At 51.2% G+C, this 16,216-nt stretch overlaps 2 protein-coding genes across 3 annotated transcripts in view; both read left to right on the forward strand.

Annotated features, from left to right (window-relative positions):
* Positions 1–9,765, forward strand: part of RTF2 (replication termination factor 2) — a 39,507-nt gene extending 29,742 nt beyond the window's left edge. The window contains exons 6-9 of one of the 2 annotated variants that reach the window (XM_045885985.2): positions 4,881–4,994; positions 7,911–7,965; positions 8,087–8,182; positions 9,048–9,765. In XM_045885985.2, coding sequence (XP_045741941.2) covers positions 4,881–4,994; positions 7,911–7,965; positions 8,087–8,182; positions 9,048–9,226 — 444 coding nt within the window. In that variant the 3' untranslated portion in view covers positions 9,227–9,765. The remainder of the gene's footprint in view (positions 1–4,880; positions 4,995–7,910; positions 7,966–8,086; positions 8,183–9,047) is intronic. The other variant, XM_045885986.2, reaches the window with a different exon arrangement.
* Positions 9,766–9,916: 151 nt separating this feature from the next.
* Positions 9,917–15,007, forward strand: LOC123852130 (protein FAM209-like). The gene is made up of 2 exons (XM_045886279.3): positions 9,917–13,661; positions 14,637–15,007. Exons 1-2 carry the CDS (start codon positions 13,413–13,415, stop codon positions 14,892–14,894), a joined length of 507 nt encoding a protein of 168 aa, XP_045742235.1. The 5' UTR covers positions 9,917–13,412; the 3' UTR covers positions 14,895–15,007.
* The last annotated feature ends 1,209 nt before the right edge of the window (positions 15,008–16,216 follow it).

The following is a 16,216-nucleotide window of genomic DNA, read 5'->3' on the forward strand; positions in this document are numbered from 1 at the left end:
TCCCTTCTTTCCCGTCTCTGGTTTCAAAGCTTTCCTTACTTGCTGTCTCATTGGGTTTCCCCCAGACAGACCTAAGAATAATGGAGCCGAGAGACAGGAGTCACATGCTGTGGAGAATTCTCCTTTTGCAGGTATCCAGGCACCTGAGCTTGACATTTAGTCAGATGAGTGCAGATTCGCTTCACCTGCTCGCAGGTGACTCGAGATGCCTGTTGCTCTTCTGCGGAACAGATGGCGCTGTGGCCATAGAAAGATTTCTTAATCGGGCGGATAGAGTCGAGTCTCTCTAAGCTCATGGGGTTGAGGCATGGCTGTGTGTGGTATGTGTACTTTTTATACAGAAACAGATTTGTGCTGCCTCTCAGTGGTGGTGAGACCTTGTATATGCTTGTAGGGACATCCTCAGATGCCAGGATTGAGGTTTCTTGGGCAAGAATCAGGAAAGGAAAGGCCACCGGCTGCTGGTGAAGTCTTGGCTGCAGCTGTGGCCCCTGTACCTTGAGTGCCTGTTGGAAAGGTCAGCCTGTGGGTGCTCGTGAACTGGGCCCTTCATAGTGGCCCGTCCCGAGGGGATAAAGATTGGTGCTGGATTTCACTTGGGACCTCACATCCTAAACCTGGAAAGAGGAAGATTCTCTTAAGCAAAAAGCAGTGGAAGAAACAGCTGAGAACATAGAGTGGCCTGCATACAGCTTTACGCTTCCATAGCTCGAAGGGAAGTACAGAATAAAACCAAACACAGGGGAGGAATTATTGTGATAAGTGGATCAAAGGTCAATAGGCTTAATGTATCAATTTCTTATACAGACTGGTTAAATAAAGTAAAAAATTTTTGAATGAAGATCCTAATAAATAGGGGCGCCTGGGTGGCTCAGTCAGTTAAGCGTCTGCCTTTGACTCAGGTCAGGATCTCGGGGTCCTGGGATTGAGCCCGGGATGCGGCTCCCTGCTCAGCAGGGAGTCTGCTTCTTCCTCCCACCCCCCCACCCCGCCGGCGCATGCTCGCTCTCACTCTCTCTCAAATAAACTCTTTAAAAAGATCCTAATAAATAAAGTGGACCTACAGCATATACACATAATCTGCGAGAGAGGCAGTAGGAATGCAGTGGGGATTTTTGTTTCTTTTTTTTTTTTTTAAGATTTTATTTATTTTTTAGAGAGCAAGCGAGAGGGAAACAGCATGAGAGGGGAGAGGGTCAGAGGGAGAAGCAGGCTCCCCGCTGAGCCGGGAGCCCGGTGTGGGACTCGATCCCAGGACCCTGGGATCATGACCTGAGCCGAAAGCAGACGCTTAACCATCTGAGCCACCCAGGCACCCGGGATTTTTGTTTCTTAATTGAAGCCAAAAAGGAGCCACCTTCTTTTACCTTTCAGATCAGTGTGTTTTTGTTCCTTCAAATTATATGGTGTGATAGGCACTCTTACACGTGGTAGGGAGTGTAAAGTTCATACGACCTTTCAGGGGAACTATTTGGCTTTAAAGTATTATTCCCTTTCATCCTGGTTTGAAGTATTTCTCCGGGCTGTGTTTTCATTCATGCACGCGGCAACTAGTTCCCGGGTGCCCACTGTGTGCAGGGCCCTGGGCTTACCCCTGGGCCACAGCCGAGTCGGATAACGGCCAGTCTGTCCCTCTTGGAGCTTACGGTATGACAGAGGGAAACACTGTTTTGAAAGTCAGTACGCACATACAGGCACACGTTCATTTACTGTGTGTCACAGAGTACTACACGGGAAACAGGCTTCGGTGGCGGAGAATAAACGAGTCCCACAAGGGGGATTTTGCGGTCTGAGATGCATGCCGGTGTTTGTTGCAAATATTATTTGTAAGAACAGTGATTGAGAAACCACTTTTCCAATTGTTCGTGATCCAGATCTGCAGATAGAGTAGCATGTTATCGTAATTCTACCCGTTCCCTCGGCACTTTCCTGCTGGCTTTTTTTTTTCCTACTGCTTTAAAAAAAAAAAAAAAAAATGAATATCCAGAGATCAGGGATATGTAATTTGTAGTCGTGTTCTTTTAGCTTAATAGACACTTTCTACGTTGTCAGAAACTCTGAAATAACTCTCTGCCCTTCCTTTTTAAGAATGTGCTGTGATTTATTTTCTCCATTTTGGGGACATCTAAGTTATAAGTGATAAAAGGAGGCTAATTTAAAATAAAGACATGATTTCACCTGTGCAGTAACTGTACACATGGAAAAATGTGTTTGCAGGAAAATATGGGTGTTTTTCGCTTATGATATGTGTTACTTTATAAGCAGAGAGGGTCCGGCCCTTTGGGTCGGCTGTGTCTCTGCCACAGCCCTCCCCTCACTTTCGAAAGTAACCCTCCCTCAACCCTTCAGTACGTAGAGAAGAGCCCCAGCCTGGCCACTGGCACCGTGGATGGAAATCTGCTTCCTGCTCTGGCTTCACATGCTCCCAACGGATGGGTCCCTCACCCAAGTTCCGGGGGTCAGGCAGCAGCCTGCCAGGGTCAGGCACACACCAGGAGCGTGACAGGGCCTGCCGCCAGTGGGAGGGTCGTGCCCAGGCTCTAGGGGGCAGCCCTTCTCAGGTCCCAGCAACTGAGGCCTTGAGAGTGTGGGTTTAGTATTAATGGATCTTTTGAATTTGGGGGAGAAAGCAAGATATCTCAATTTTTAGCATGAGAGGTTCCCGACTTTTTATGCTTAGTGGCTAATTCAACTTTAAAAATATAACTCTGGGCACAGCACACCATAACTGTGGGTAGAATGGGGTCCACAGCCCTATCTAGACAACTAAACAGTCACATGTAGAGGAGAGAGACTGTTGACCGCCGACACTCCAGGAAAGGGGGTGCCAGGGACTGGTGGAAATCAGCCGCAGAAAGCCCGGAGTGGGGAAGGAGGAGGGGGCAGACTAATGGAACAAATGGAGACTCCTTTCTACCTCTTGGTTCTGTGCTTGGGAGGGTTATTGACGCCATAGCCCCAGCCCCACTGGGCCGTATCTTCCACCTGATTCTGTTCCTGCGGATCCTTTTTCATTCCCTACTCAAGAAGGAGATCCCCAAGGGATGACTAGCCAAATCTCCCACAGCGTGGGACTTCCCAGGAGGCCTCCTCCTGCAGAGCCTGGAGGCCTCCCTGCAGTGATGGCAAAAAACAAGCTCCTTTTCTTTGAAGGCAGTCCCGGCGAGGTGCCGTAACAGCCCCCCTTCTGTTGTTCATAGGGCTTCTCTGTGGCCCTGATCTCAGGATGTGTGGGCCAAAGGTGGGGGCGGGGGGGTCTCTTCAGTTGTGACATCTTACCAGATCCCTCCTAGGAAAGGAGGTGCCTTGGGCCTGTGCTGTGGGTTTTGGAGGTGAGAACCACAGTAAATAACTGAGCTAAGGCAGTGCCTGGGGGGTCAGCACATGTCCACTGGCTCTCCTGTGTGTTGGGAGGTGCTGGGAAAAGCTCGGCAGCTTTTTAAGAAGAGCACTTCAATGTCTTGTGCTGAGAATGTGTTGTAGAAAAGAGATTCTGGGTACATTGGGTCTGTGGCTGTTCCTGTTCCGGGCGTGGTAGGCTCTCGAGGCCTCACTGGGGTCAGCACGTGATTGTGCTCACGGCTCATGTTTATCCCAGCAGGCTGGTAAGGCTGCGTGCCTGAGGGTCAGGGACAGAGACCCAGGCGGTGTCAGCAGGAATCCGTGCACTCTCCCTCCATGAAGGGGCACAGAGGCCCACTTTCCCCAGCAAGACACATACAGCCATGTGCGTGTGAGGTTTCTCCCAGGGAAGCTAGTCAGAAACACAGAGATGTGTCCTGGAGATGGTTTGTGTCGGGACAGGCCGCTGTCTTCCAGGAAAGCGCAGACCCGCAGCTGTAGCCCACAGTGGTTGACTGTTGGCTGCCCATCCCTGTGGTACGCTCCCGACGCCGGTGCCCTGAATTCTGGCCTCATCCTCGACCGCGCTGGGAGTTCGGTTTACTTCCCATTTAACAGGTGCGGTCACTGAGGCTGAGAGTGACCAGCGGGGTGGGCCCGCCAGGCGGGCCTTTGAAAATGCAAGACCCCCCCCCCCCCACCTCTCGTGGGAACGACAATGGGCAGCGGCCCAGGAGAGAGCTGAAGTGCAGCCTCTGCCTCCAGACAGGTCCTTCTGCTCTCCTGCTGGGATGGAACCCGGTTCCCCCAGTTGGCCATCTTCCCGGACACTGGAGCAGGGGTTCTCAAAGCAGGGATCCCCCCCAGGCAGCGTCTGCAACACCTGAGAACAAGGGAGAAATGCAGGTGACAGGGCCCCACCCTGGGGCTCCCGAATTGGCCAGCGGCTGAGGGTCCCCTCGCTCCCGGAGACCCTGACGCCAGGTCGGGCTGGCCAGCGTGGGCCCCGTCTGGGACAGAAGCTCCGCGGGCTTCTTCCCTTTCAGCCCGGGGCCAGTGGTGTGCGGCGGGCACAGCCCGGGCTCTTGTGAAGTGAGTCCTGAGACGAGCCAGCAGTGAGTGCTGAATAGATACTGCCGGTCCCTGCCGCAGACTTCTCCCGAACGCCCACCAGCGGCCAGCGGCTCTGCACCGCCCTTCCCGCGCACACCTGGGGGTCGGGGCCGCGGCGCACACCTGGATGGAAAGCCGCCCGACGCGGTTAGGAAATGGTGGGCGCCCTCCAGGTTCGCAGACACCAGTGTGGGGCTGGCCTTGCAGAGCCAGGCCCTTTCAGAGCCCTCTCGGGCCTGCCACGCTGAGTCCGGACACAGAACTTGCCAAAGCAGGGCTCACACTCAGAAGCTGGCTAAGCCGAGGTACAGGCAGGAAGTTCCCGAGGGTTCGCAGAGCAGTGGTTGGGCTCCGGAGCGTCTGGGGGGAAGCTGAGCTGCCCACCGCGTGGTGATGGAGTCTCCTCTGTGTTCTGCCCCCTCCAGTGTGGGGCTTCTTTCCAGGAGGACGACGTCATCGTGCTCAACGGCACCAAGGAGGACGTGGAAGCGCTGAAGAGGAGGATGGAGGAGAGGAGGCTGAGGGCGAAGCTGGGGAAGGTAACAGAGCCCTGGGGTCCACCCCCCCCGAGTCTTCAGGTGCTGCCAGCTGCCTCTGCCGTGGGGCCAGTGGCAAACCCCCGAACTGCCCTGCTTTTGGGCGTGCAGTGGTTGAGGCGCTTTTACAACCTTGAAGGGCCTGGGCTCACTGTGTGGGGCACAGCGGTTCTGCCCTCCTTCACTCAGCTGCTTCATCCGTGACGTGGGGCTGGCGACAGCACCTGCATGGGGCGGGCATGCTCAGGAGGGTCACCAAGCTCGTGCCCGCTTGCAGCCCAGGGCGGGGGGGCAGCCACCACCTCTGGGCTGTGCTGACTTTACGTCCTGGGTGTATAAAACTTGTACAGTAGAAGTGAACAGCACATCTGGAGAGCCTGTGCTGCCCAGGTCTGAATGTCCTGGGGAGTCCCCTGGAGATCTGCGGGGGCCTGGGAGCCTGCGATCCCCACCCACCGCTGAGGCACCTCAGGTAGTGAGGGGCTGAGCAGCCTCCCCGTGACTGGGAGCCGCCCCCAGCCTTCCTGAGCCCTGGCCGGGGCCTCTAGGTGTGAGGGCTGCCTCGGCTCTCCGGAAGGGAGGCCAGTGCCGCAGACCCCCGGCTGCGACCAAAGCTCTGCGTGGACTCAGGACGGGAAGGCTTTGTTTTGTGGCCCTGGGTCTAGATCCCACTCCATAAGCAGTGGATTCATTGCCTCCTGTTTTGGCATAATGACCAGGCTCAAAACAGTTTTATCAGCTAAGAAGTCGTTCTGTGTGCCATACATTCTGGATCCAGCAGCAAATTTCATTATTTCTTAAGTATTTACAGACGATCCCTATGATCTTTTGTGACAGCAAGTTTTTCATTCTTTAAAAAAAAAATAAGTTATAGGGCGCCTGGGTGGCTCAGTCATTAAGCATCTGCCTTCAGCTCAGGTCATGGTCCCAGGGTCCTGGGATCGAGCCCCGCATCGGGCTCCCTGCTCAGCAGGAAGCCTGCTTCTCCCTCTCCTATTCCCCCTGCTTGTGTTCCCTTTCTCTCTGTGTATCTCTCTGTCAAATAAATAAAATATTTTTAAAAAAAGAGGGGCACCTGGCTGGCTCAGTCCGTAGAGCACGTGACTCTAGATCTCAGGGTTGTGAGCTCCAGCCCCACGTTGGGTGTAGAGATTGTTAAAAATAATAAATTTTAAAAATTAATCATAATTTTAATTTATAAAATTAAAAATTAGCAAAAAAGTTTAGGTTCAGGCTAAATGTGGGAGAAATTCTGTGTTCAGAACTAAGTCAGAGGAATGATTGAAGTAGTAGAAAATGCGTTTCAGTGTCCTGAAGACATAAAGTTGTGGGGGAAAATAGCCTCCCTCTGTGTGGCATGCATTTATGATGTAATAATTAAAGATTTTTCAGAGTTGTGTTTTTTCTTTAATCATCATAGAGGAAAGAGCAGGACCCTATCCCCCTGGAATGTAAGTGCACTCATTCTCTGTTCATTTTCTAAATGTGATTTTGTTATCATATGAGCAAAAAAGAAGAAAGCTTGAGATGTTTTTGACAGTTATCAAAAAGGATCGGCTTGTTCTTCTTTGCTGTCATTGATCAAGTTGTTTTTAAAAAGCACGAAAAGGGAAAAAATCTGTTTCTGAGGAAGCTCCTGGTGTTTGTATGGTCATTAACGGCGCCCCTGTGGTGAGTTGTCTCCGGTCCCAGAGTTCCTGCCAAGGTGTTCACAGCCTAGCGGGGCCCGCACACCCCTCTCCGCAAAATGCTCCCTGCGGCTTCTGGGAATGCCTCTTAGATACTGCTACCAGGATACCAGAATATTTCCCAAAAACGCTCTCAGCCGAAGATAGGACATAGCATTTCCTCTCTAAGTTCTTGCTGCTCTTGCTTTTTATAGAATCTCAGCTATGAATGAAAGGCTTCAAAATCCCCAGTTGTCTTTTTTTGAGGACTAGGTATCATCCTCACGGATTTGAATATGTGCCTTGCATGTGTGAAACAAACAGGAAGTTTTTACATTGTGTACAAGCATTGTAGGTCACTCTGCGTGTCCGTATTACACGTTCAAGGCCAGTGCCTGAGGGAGGTCTGTTCCCCACGTGTTCCAGTGACGGCAGCCTTCCGAAATGATTAGGCCGCGTGTCTTTAGCGCCACCTTTGGGATAGTTAGGAAAGTGGCATGTTAAAGTCACCGAATAAACATCCTTCTGTTTGTGCTTTCTCTGACTGAATCCCTTCTGACACAGCTGTGAGATTTTAGAATGGTTAGTTTCATTTCTTAAATTTCTGCTGACCAGTGTAATTATTATGAGTGACAGAATTCTAGTGCTTAAAAATCCAGAGTTTAGGAGAATTGGCTGAAGTGTCCTTCAGCATAGTGTCAGGTCTTGTTTTATTTTTTCTTACTAACCTCTACACCCAACGTGGGGCTCAAACCTATGACGCCACGATCAGGAGCTGCACGCACTTCGACTGAGCCAGCCAGGTGTCCCTAGCCTCAAGTCTTTATAGTTAGTAAACTAACATCAGAGCAGTTTGACAACTCTGAACAAGAGTGACTGGACTGGGTTGGGTTCAGCACATTTTTTGCTGGCTGGACTGCAGGTGCCCACCTATACTTTGTTACTTGTTTAACAGCTCTGAAATCTGGTGTCTTCATTTAAGAGTTTTGAGGATGTGGTTTTTGGAATATAAATAGAGAACCAGGCAGATCTCTTCAGGTATATTTCTGACTGAGGCAGAAGTGTGTTAACTGGAAACACACACCAAGGGCCAGGGTTTAGGACTCCTGCGGTCTCAGAGTCTGCTCCAGAATGAGCACCTACCTTGTATGAACTGCATCGGCCTGTCGGCAGGGCTCCCGGGACAGCGGCAGCCACACTTAGACTGCAATAGAGTTCAAGCACGTCTCCAGTTTGCTCTTTCTTTTTACAGAAAGCAAAGAAACCCAAGGCGGCAGAGTCTGTCTCAAAGCCAGGTGTCAGTGAAGGTAAGGCACTAAAAGAGGTCCTTATTTTAGCAAAAATAAGGCTGTGGAGCTGTTTCTTTCAAAAGTTCATGCTTTTGCTTTGTTTTTTGTTTGGCTTACCTTTTTTTTTTTTTTTTAACAGAATCTCCAGGGCCATCAAAAATTAAGACAGGGAAGCCTGAAGAAACCAGCCTTGATTCTAGAGAGAAGAAAGCCAGCTCAGCTCCCAAAAGTGCAGGTGGGTCCTACTGAGGCAACAGGGAGCTCTTTAGAGGGCTGGTAAACCAGGTGGTGATATCACGGTTTTATCAGAGTGCATTCGAAAGCTGAGGCTCATCCTAAGTCATGTTTCTAAGTAGTTCATCGAGCTCTCTTGGAGGCTAAGAAACAGTCGCTCTACCCCAAAGCCTGGTTGAAGGAGTCTGGGCATAGATGGCTAATTGTTTTTTTACTGAGAGCGCATTTGGTGCCAAGATACCCAGGCTGCACAGGGAGCTGGACTCAGATTTACTGCAGAGACTGGTTAGTGTCTGAGGCTTGGGGCATTGGGCGGGAACGTCCCAGAGGGCTGTTTGACACATAGCCCAGAATTCAGTGCATTTCTCCTCACTACCCTTAACTCAAAGGAAAGATTGATTTCACAAAAAGGAAACACAAATTTATTATTAGGTAAAATAAGGTGTAACCTTGTGTTGTGAGTGGCACCCACAGTGGTTAATGGATTCCAGTCCCCACCCTACACGGAGTGGCCACCTGGCCTGGGGTAGGTGACCCGGCCTCCTGGTACTTCTGTTCCTGCCCCTGTGAGACAGGCTGATAGCACCCCTCATGAGGATGATCTGATCTCCAGCATTCACAGGGCTCGGACCAGAGTGGAGAATATAGCAAACAGTTACTGGTGTGGTTTTCAGTGATAGACTTAAATGTAGTAGCTTCATCTGTTTTTAGGAGTTGGCAGTTGAGAGGATGTACTTTGACATTTATCCCAAGAAAGGAAGAGGAAAATTCCTGCTGTTAACAGACTTTTTTTCCTTTTTAAGAATGTGAAATTTGGAGTGATCTGTAGGCCCAACCTTAAAGTATTTGGCTTCTCATTCTTCCAGCGGCAAATGGGAGCTCTTCTGGAAAAGTCGGGAAGCCTCTGTGTGGAACCACAAAGAGGTCCATTGCCGAAAGCGAAGAATCGGAAGCTTACAAGTCCCTCTTCACGACTCACAGCTCCGCCAAGCGCTCCAAGGAGGAGTCCGCCCACTGGGTCACCCACACGTCCTACTGTTTCTGAAGCCGCGCAGGCGCCGTCCGGTTTCCATGGGGCGGGTGGCGTGGGCGTTACTGCACCCTGTTCTCTGCTAGCTCCCCCTTTGCGCTGAGCTATAAAGTCCCCCCGAACCTCGGAGCTGGTGTGGTCGCTCGTGCTTGTGAGGCGCCTGGGTTCCCACGGTGACGTGCTGGCCCTGCCCGCCCCCTCCCGCAGGCTCGTGCCCTCCCCACGGCCCCGGAACATGCGTTGGCTGCACTTTTTATGCTTGAGATAAAGACTCCAGATTCCTTGGGGTGTGTGGTTGGCCCATTTTGCCTAAAATTCTAATGATTTTGCTGCCAACTGTGGAACAGGCCAAGCGAAATTGTACTTTAGAAAGTGAGCTTTACATGCACTCCGCCTGCATGTCTGTTTGCCGGCAGCCTCTGTGCCCTCTGAGCAGAGCTTGCCGGTCGAGTCTTTAGGGAGGGTCTTTCTTTTATCACTTTCAAGACGAGAGCCTTTTAGTTGGGCACCTGAGGGTTTGGTATAAAAATAAAGCAAGTCCGCCTTTTCTCTCATCTGTCTGTATTTTTCTCTCTTCCATAATGTTTTAGTAAGAAAACTACGGCCTCTCCATGGGTGGTGATCAGAGTGTTTCCACGAAGTGAGTTCCCTTCTCTCTCAGATGATGAAGGGAATTCTGTGTACAGTCGGTCTCTCTTACCTGTGCTGACATCAGGCATTGAAACGTCCCATGGGACGGCTGACTCAGAGCTGAGAATACCCCATGTCAGCACGGCTTCTGGAGACAGTCGTACTCCGGACGGGACTGGCTGGTTTCCATCAGCGCGCAGGAAACGGAGCCAGGGAGGGAGGCCGGAGGCCTGGGCGGGAGCACTGGGTCCCCATGTCCTGTCTCCGAGGGCTGGGAAGCTCGGCCCCTAGGTGTCTCTGTTTTGAACAGAGAAGCATTTTAATCAGAATTCTATTCACCTCAGTCAATTTTTGTTGTGGACTTTTCCAGAACAAAGCTGAATTGCCCATTTTCTTTTCCTGAACATTTTTTTAATTTTAATTTTATTTTTTTAAGATTTTATTTTTTTGAGAGAGAGCATGAGCAGGTGGAGAGGCAGATGGAGAGGGAGAAGCAGGCTCCCCGCTGAGCAGGGAGCCCGATGTGGGGCTTGATCTCAGGACCCCAGGATCATGACCTGAGCTGAAGGCAGATGCTTAACTGCCACCCAGGCGTCCCTCCTTACCCATTTCCTATATAGCCCTGTTAAACCATTTCCTAGTTGTTGCATCTTTTATATCAACAGCCATTATTTCTGCCAACTTCGACTTCCCTAATTTTAGCCTTAATTTTATTCTGCAGTGATTATTTTGACTGTCTCCAGTTTTTCCCTGTGACCCGTCACAGGGTCCCCAGCCTTAAAACTTGAGCAGTTCAGCCCGCCTGCTTCCCCTCAAGGTCACCTCCAACTCTGCCTGTCACCCCCTCCCCACCCGCCCCCTTCCAGCAGCCAGGCCAGAGCCTCAGCCCCTCAGCCCCAGCTTCTGGCCTCTGCCTACGCCTTCCCTGCCCAGAGCCGCGCCGCCCCCGGAGGAGAGCGTGCTGTGGAGACTCCTTCCAGCCTTTCGTGTCCAGCAAGGCATCGAGTCCTCAGAGGCCCGAGGAGCGGCACTTGTCCTCGAGGTGGGGAACAGTCTGCCCGTGTCGCCCCGGGCCTGGCAGGGTGCCTGGGACACAGGAGGAGGAGAGCAAGGCAGTGACGGCTCAGAGCTGCTGCCGTGTTGAGGGCTCGCCCGAAGAGCAGAGCCCTTGGTGGGCTTCGTCTCCTGGGACTCAACGACCCACCGAGAGGGGCTGTGACCACCTCCCTTCCCGCAGCACTGCACACGCGCTCCCAGCTCGGGTCCGGTCAGGGCGTCGCGCCGTCTCTCCCGCCAATACTGGCCCGGTGGGGGAGTCCGTGGAAGCTGTGCAAGGCTTCCACGCGGGATGCAAGGAGCGCCCACAAGCTCCCTGCCTCCTGTGCCCGCCCCACAGGGCCGAGCCGCTCTGCTAGCCGGGCGGGACCCGGGCAGGCCCCGGGCGGGCAGGGGCTCCCAGGCGCAGGCTGTTTCACGGTCTTGTCTTTCCGAGGAAGAGAACTGAAGCCTCCCCACGAGGAACTGAGATCGCCACGCCACACCAGGAACCTGTCCTTGCCTTTTCACCCAGAGAGCATTCTGGCTCAAAGATCTTCCTGCTTCTTCCCTGCTTTTCCACTCGTCCTCCTGTTGAGAAGTGCTTTCAGACTTTTGAACACAATATAAACCAAAACAGTGTGATTCCTATCGTGGAATCTATGTCAACATCTTCAAATTACAAAAATCAGGTGGGACGAAATTTCCTGAGCATTCCTGTTGTGTGGGGTCATCACGTACGGGAAGTCTGCGCGCCCCTCACTGCATCATGCCCTAACCGCCACATTTAGAGCACTGTTTGGGGGGGGTGACTTCACATACAGGGTACACGTAGACACGGGACCACCCCAAAATACTCTGCAGCCGTAGCTGGGCAACAGGGGCGACTGTCCCACAAGAGCCACGTCAGGCTGCTCAGGGAGCCAAGACCGAGTCTCAGTTCCAAGGACGAGCCCCCGAGGGTCACCGGGCACCCCCTCCAGACACCGGCCAGCCGCGTCCCGAAGGAGCAGCTACAAAGGAGCCCCTCTCGAGGAATGGATTTACTTAACTGCCTACTTTCTAATCAGCCCTTTGGATTTGCATCCCTGCAAGGCCCACGCAGACCGCCTCCTGCAGGAAGGCCCCCGCCTCCCCAGGAGTGCACACCTGTAGGAGCTGTCTTCCCGGGGTTCCAAGTAGTCCTACAGAACTTCTTGCTCAATGCCCAGAGCTCAACACGGTTCGAGGCACAGGGAGGGTTCCCAGCAGATCCTTGATGATAGCAGAATGTTTCATTCCTAGGGACTAAGTCTGTCAATCAGATGACATGGGGGAACAGGTGCAAGCTGCCTTGTGTTCCTGGATTCTTTCGGTTTCGTGTCATTTTAAAAACTGATGGTTTCGGGGGCGCCTGGGTGGCTCAGTCGTTAAGCGTCTGCCTTCGGCTCAGGTCGTGATCCCAGGGTCCTGGGCTTGAGCCCCGTGTCGAGCTCCCTGCTCCGCGGGAAGCCTGCTTCTCCCTCTCCCACTCCCCCTGCTTGTGTTCCCTCTCTCGCTGTCTCTCTCTTTCTGTCAAATAAATAAATAAAATCTTTTTAAAAAATAAAAACTGATGATTTCAAACACACTGGGCAGTGAGCCCTGGCTTTACTCCCGACATTGGCTTCGGTTGTCCTACAGGCTGGGCCCTTCTCCCTCGGTTCTTCACACACATGCAGATATCAGCACCCGCCTTTTCCCCAACCACCTCCTCATCACCCCTCAAACGACCCGAATGTCTTTTGGGAAAACCTCCCCGAATAACCTAACCTAGAGTCGTCCCCTCGTTCTATTCCCTTAAAGTACTCTGTTCTTACCGCAATTTTAATGAAGTAATTTATACCCTTACTTAGCACAGGCACTGCACACTCAGGGACGATCAGCGAGGAGGTGGGAGGCGAGAGGGAGTGGGGGGACCGAGGAGAACACGGCCACCTAGAGGGCCTATTTGGCCCCAGCAGAGAACATCCCAGTGTGATCAGATCATCCCTGTTTTCAAAGGAAGCCAAAAATCTTGGTTTTAAAAGTCAAGTCCCTCCCAACGTCTAAATATTGGCAAATAAGCATGTTCAGGAACAAGGCAGGCCAAACCAAACACACCAGTGGCTCCTAGTCCGTGGCCTCTGGTTTCATCTCTCTCCCACCCGGCTCTCAGTCCTGCAGGGACGTGTGCCGGGTCCACCCTGCTCACCATCATGTCTGGATTCAACAGGTGAGAAACAGAAATAGGTGATGGCTTCTCCCGGTAGAGCCCTGGGGTCAGAGAGGATGTTCTGGCAGGGAGCTGGCGTCCCCCGGTGCCCGTCCTCCCGCTCTCACTGCCCGCTGGACATTTCTCCACCTCCCTTTGAGCCTCGCTCCCCAGCGACCACCATGGGCCTCCTTATCCTCTGGCTGGAAGTCATCACAATGGGCTCTGTGACATCACCAATAGCCCGGCCCCAGGCACCCAGTCTCCAGGTGCGCAGGCAAACAGACCCACCATGAGCAACTTCGTCCCCCATCTCTGCTCACCATGCGGACGCTAACATGGTTCTTGTTCTTGCCTCTGTGCCTCTCCTGCGGCTACGCCTTTATGTTTTCTCCTCTGAGGGATAAAGTCAAAGAACCCCAGGGGAAGGTGCCTTGCGGAGGGCACTTTCGGATCAGGCAGAATCTCCCAGAGCACGCCCAAGGCTGGCTTGGGAGCAAATGGCTCTGGCTTTTTTTTGTTGTTGTACTGTATGTGATACTGAAGTTTCGAGGAGACAGTGAGAAGAGTAAGGTAAGGATGGCTCCGTTTCTTACCCCGCACTGGTTCGTTCCGTCTCAGACGTGTCAGGCCCGGAGAGACGACGTTCTCATCCTTATAGGCGGGGCCGTTCGGTAGAACGAAGTAGGATGAGAGGTCCCTACCCCGTGGTCCTGCGACACGCGGGCACATTCATTTCCTGACGTGTCCTTGGGGAAGACAACGGCCCCCAGACCCTCAGGGGTCAGGGCTAACGGTTGAAGATGACCTTCCGCCGATCAGCTAAAGAAAAGCTTGGTTTGATATTTATCCTATTAAATGAGTTTTTTCCTAATGAAGGAGAGATTCGAGAACTTGGTGTGTCTCAGGTCAAAATAACTCACAGAGACAGATTCACTGCTCCTGATTCTTAATTTCCCTAGAAGAAATTCTTTATTTCTTCTTGTTGTTGTTGTTTTAAAATTCTTTATTTCTTACAAGTTGCTGAACCGAATGGAAATGGTATCATTATCCCGGGTAAAGGAAAAGACCTGTTGTGAAGGGATAAATGTATAAAGAAGTAGCACCTCCTCCCCGAAGTGGCTGAACAAGCGACAGACGGGGAAAGGGAGAGAAATACAGCATGTTCTCTGCTAGAAGGCCCAAACACTTCATGATGCTGTGTCCAAACTGATAGAGCAGGGGTTGGCAAACCTTTTCTGGAAAGGAGCAGATAGTAGCTACTTTCAGCTTTGCAACACATACAGTCTCTGTTGCAACGACTTGACTCTGATGTTTTAGCATGAAAGCAGCCTTATGTAATGCACAAATAAATGAGCAAGGCTGTGTTCCAATAAAACTTTATTTATAAAAACAACTGGTGGGCCAGACTGGGCCATAGTTTGCCAATCCCTGGACTAGAGTGCAATGCTAGAACCATCTTTTCTTAGGGGAGTCTGACTCTCTTGGAACTCTGTCAAAACCAGCAAAGGCAATAATATTATTCACCCTGAATATCTTTCTTGACAGGAGCAGAATCCTGCCCTTCGAGGCTGTTCATTTCGCTCTCCACTAAAGAAAAATCAAAATGCTTCCCCCAACAAAGACTATGCGTTCAATACCTTAACCCAACTGGAGAGGGACCTTATGAAATTCGTGTCCAAGGTGCGGAATCTGAAAATCACCATGGCAACTGGCAGTAACCTCAAGCTTCAGAGCATGGAGGGACCTGCAGGCCCACACAATATTACCATCTATGAAATATGGGGCGAAGAAGACTCTGACTGAATGGATTTGTGTGTCAGAGTAGGAGAGACAAAGTTGAGTGTTGACAAACCATATGCAAACCAATAAAACTATTCTGAAGAAAAAGAATTCTCGAAGTTGACACCTTTTTTTTTTCTTTTCTTTTCTTTTTCTCTTTTTTTAAACTGGAAGAAAAAATAAATGTGAGGCCAGTAACCACAGCAGTTAGTCTTTTGTTTTTGCCTTCCTCACCTCCCCTAGACCAGTGAGTGTTGAAAAGAGCACAGACTAGCAACATTGTAGTGGAGGCAACCTTCTTGGCTATGGCGCCTGGGGCCTCTGGAGGACAATTAGGCTTAGGAAATTTGGGATAAGATGTGGATACCATTTTCATTGTAGTTATTTTTGTAGTAGCTATTTGTGCAAAAGGTGGAACCAATTTTTATGTTTATAATTTATTACAAAGGCCAACTTTAATTATAGGTTTAAAAGAAAATGATTGAATTAAGAGTGTGTGTGTGTGTGTGCATGCATGCGTATGTCAGGGAGTGGTGGATTCTAGAAACATTTGATTTTCTTCCCACCAGGAAAGTCTTTTTATTCGTTCTGTCTCATGGATGACATGTATTGACTTTTTCTTCTACCAAATATCCAGTTGGAGTAAGATATAGAGAATTGATCTCTATTTTCAATGGAATTTGGATACAGATGAGCTAACCAGGGCTTCCCAAAGTAGTCGATATGAATGTTTATAATACGTATTAAAAATAGGGAGATTTTGGCATGTTAGTGTGGCTGATGGGAACTACACTCACCAGAGGCTGTTAAATTAGCTTATTGACCCCCAATCTAGGTCAGCGGGCAGCTCTACAGACACTCAGGTGCAGGCCTGGGGAGAGAAGCCAGTGGGGAAGACCATGGAAGGTTCCCTACTTCTCAGTCCAAAGGCAGAGGCAGAGGAGTCCTGAATCTCCATCCTTGAATCCCCACGGTTTGGGCAAATTCTTCAGGCTGTGTCGTGTGTGTGTGTGTGTGTGTGTGTCAGACCCCAGACCAAAGCCACCCGCCCATCTCGTTCTGTCTTATCAAAAAAATATTCTGGTGGTAACCTGTTGATAAGGAAAATCTGTGTCCTAAGATGGCCGGCGAGAGAGTCCCAGTCCTTGCCTCGGGGCTCTTCTGGGTCCTTCTCCCTGCCCCGCCTCGCTCAGGTGCCAAGTATACGGAAGTAGAAGTGTATAAATTGCCCCCTTTGTTTGTGCTCGGGGCTCAGCCCTTTGGAGACCACACTCCTCTGAGCCCGCCGGCGTTAAATAAGCCTCCGATCCTCCAAGATCTCCAGGTGCCACTCGGTTCTTCCCCGG

The sequence above is a fragment of the Mirounga angustirostris genome, unplaced genomic scaffold (assembly GCF_029215605.1).
Source record: "Mirounga angustirostris isolate CCGP_5_RB_7025 unplaced genomic scaffold, mMirAng1.0.hap1 SCAF_10, whole genome shotgun sequence".
In the NCBI taxonomy this organism is placed as follows: Eukaryota; Metazoa; Chordata; class Mammalia; order Carnivora; family Phocidae; genus Mirounga; species Mirounga angustirostris.

What these genes read in the sequence shown, in the direction of transcription:
- LOC123852130 (XM_045886279.3), top strand. Translation starts at nt 13,413, where the DNA reads ATGCGGACGCTAACATGGTTCTTGTTCTTGCCTCTGTGCCTCTCCTGC. An exon ending in GAGACAGTGAGAAGAGTAAG is followed by an intron (nt 13,662 to 14,636) that starts GTAAGGATGGCT and finishes CTTTCTTGACAG; the next exon opens with GAGCAGAATCCTGCCCTTCG.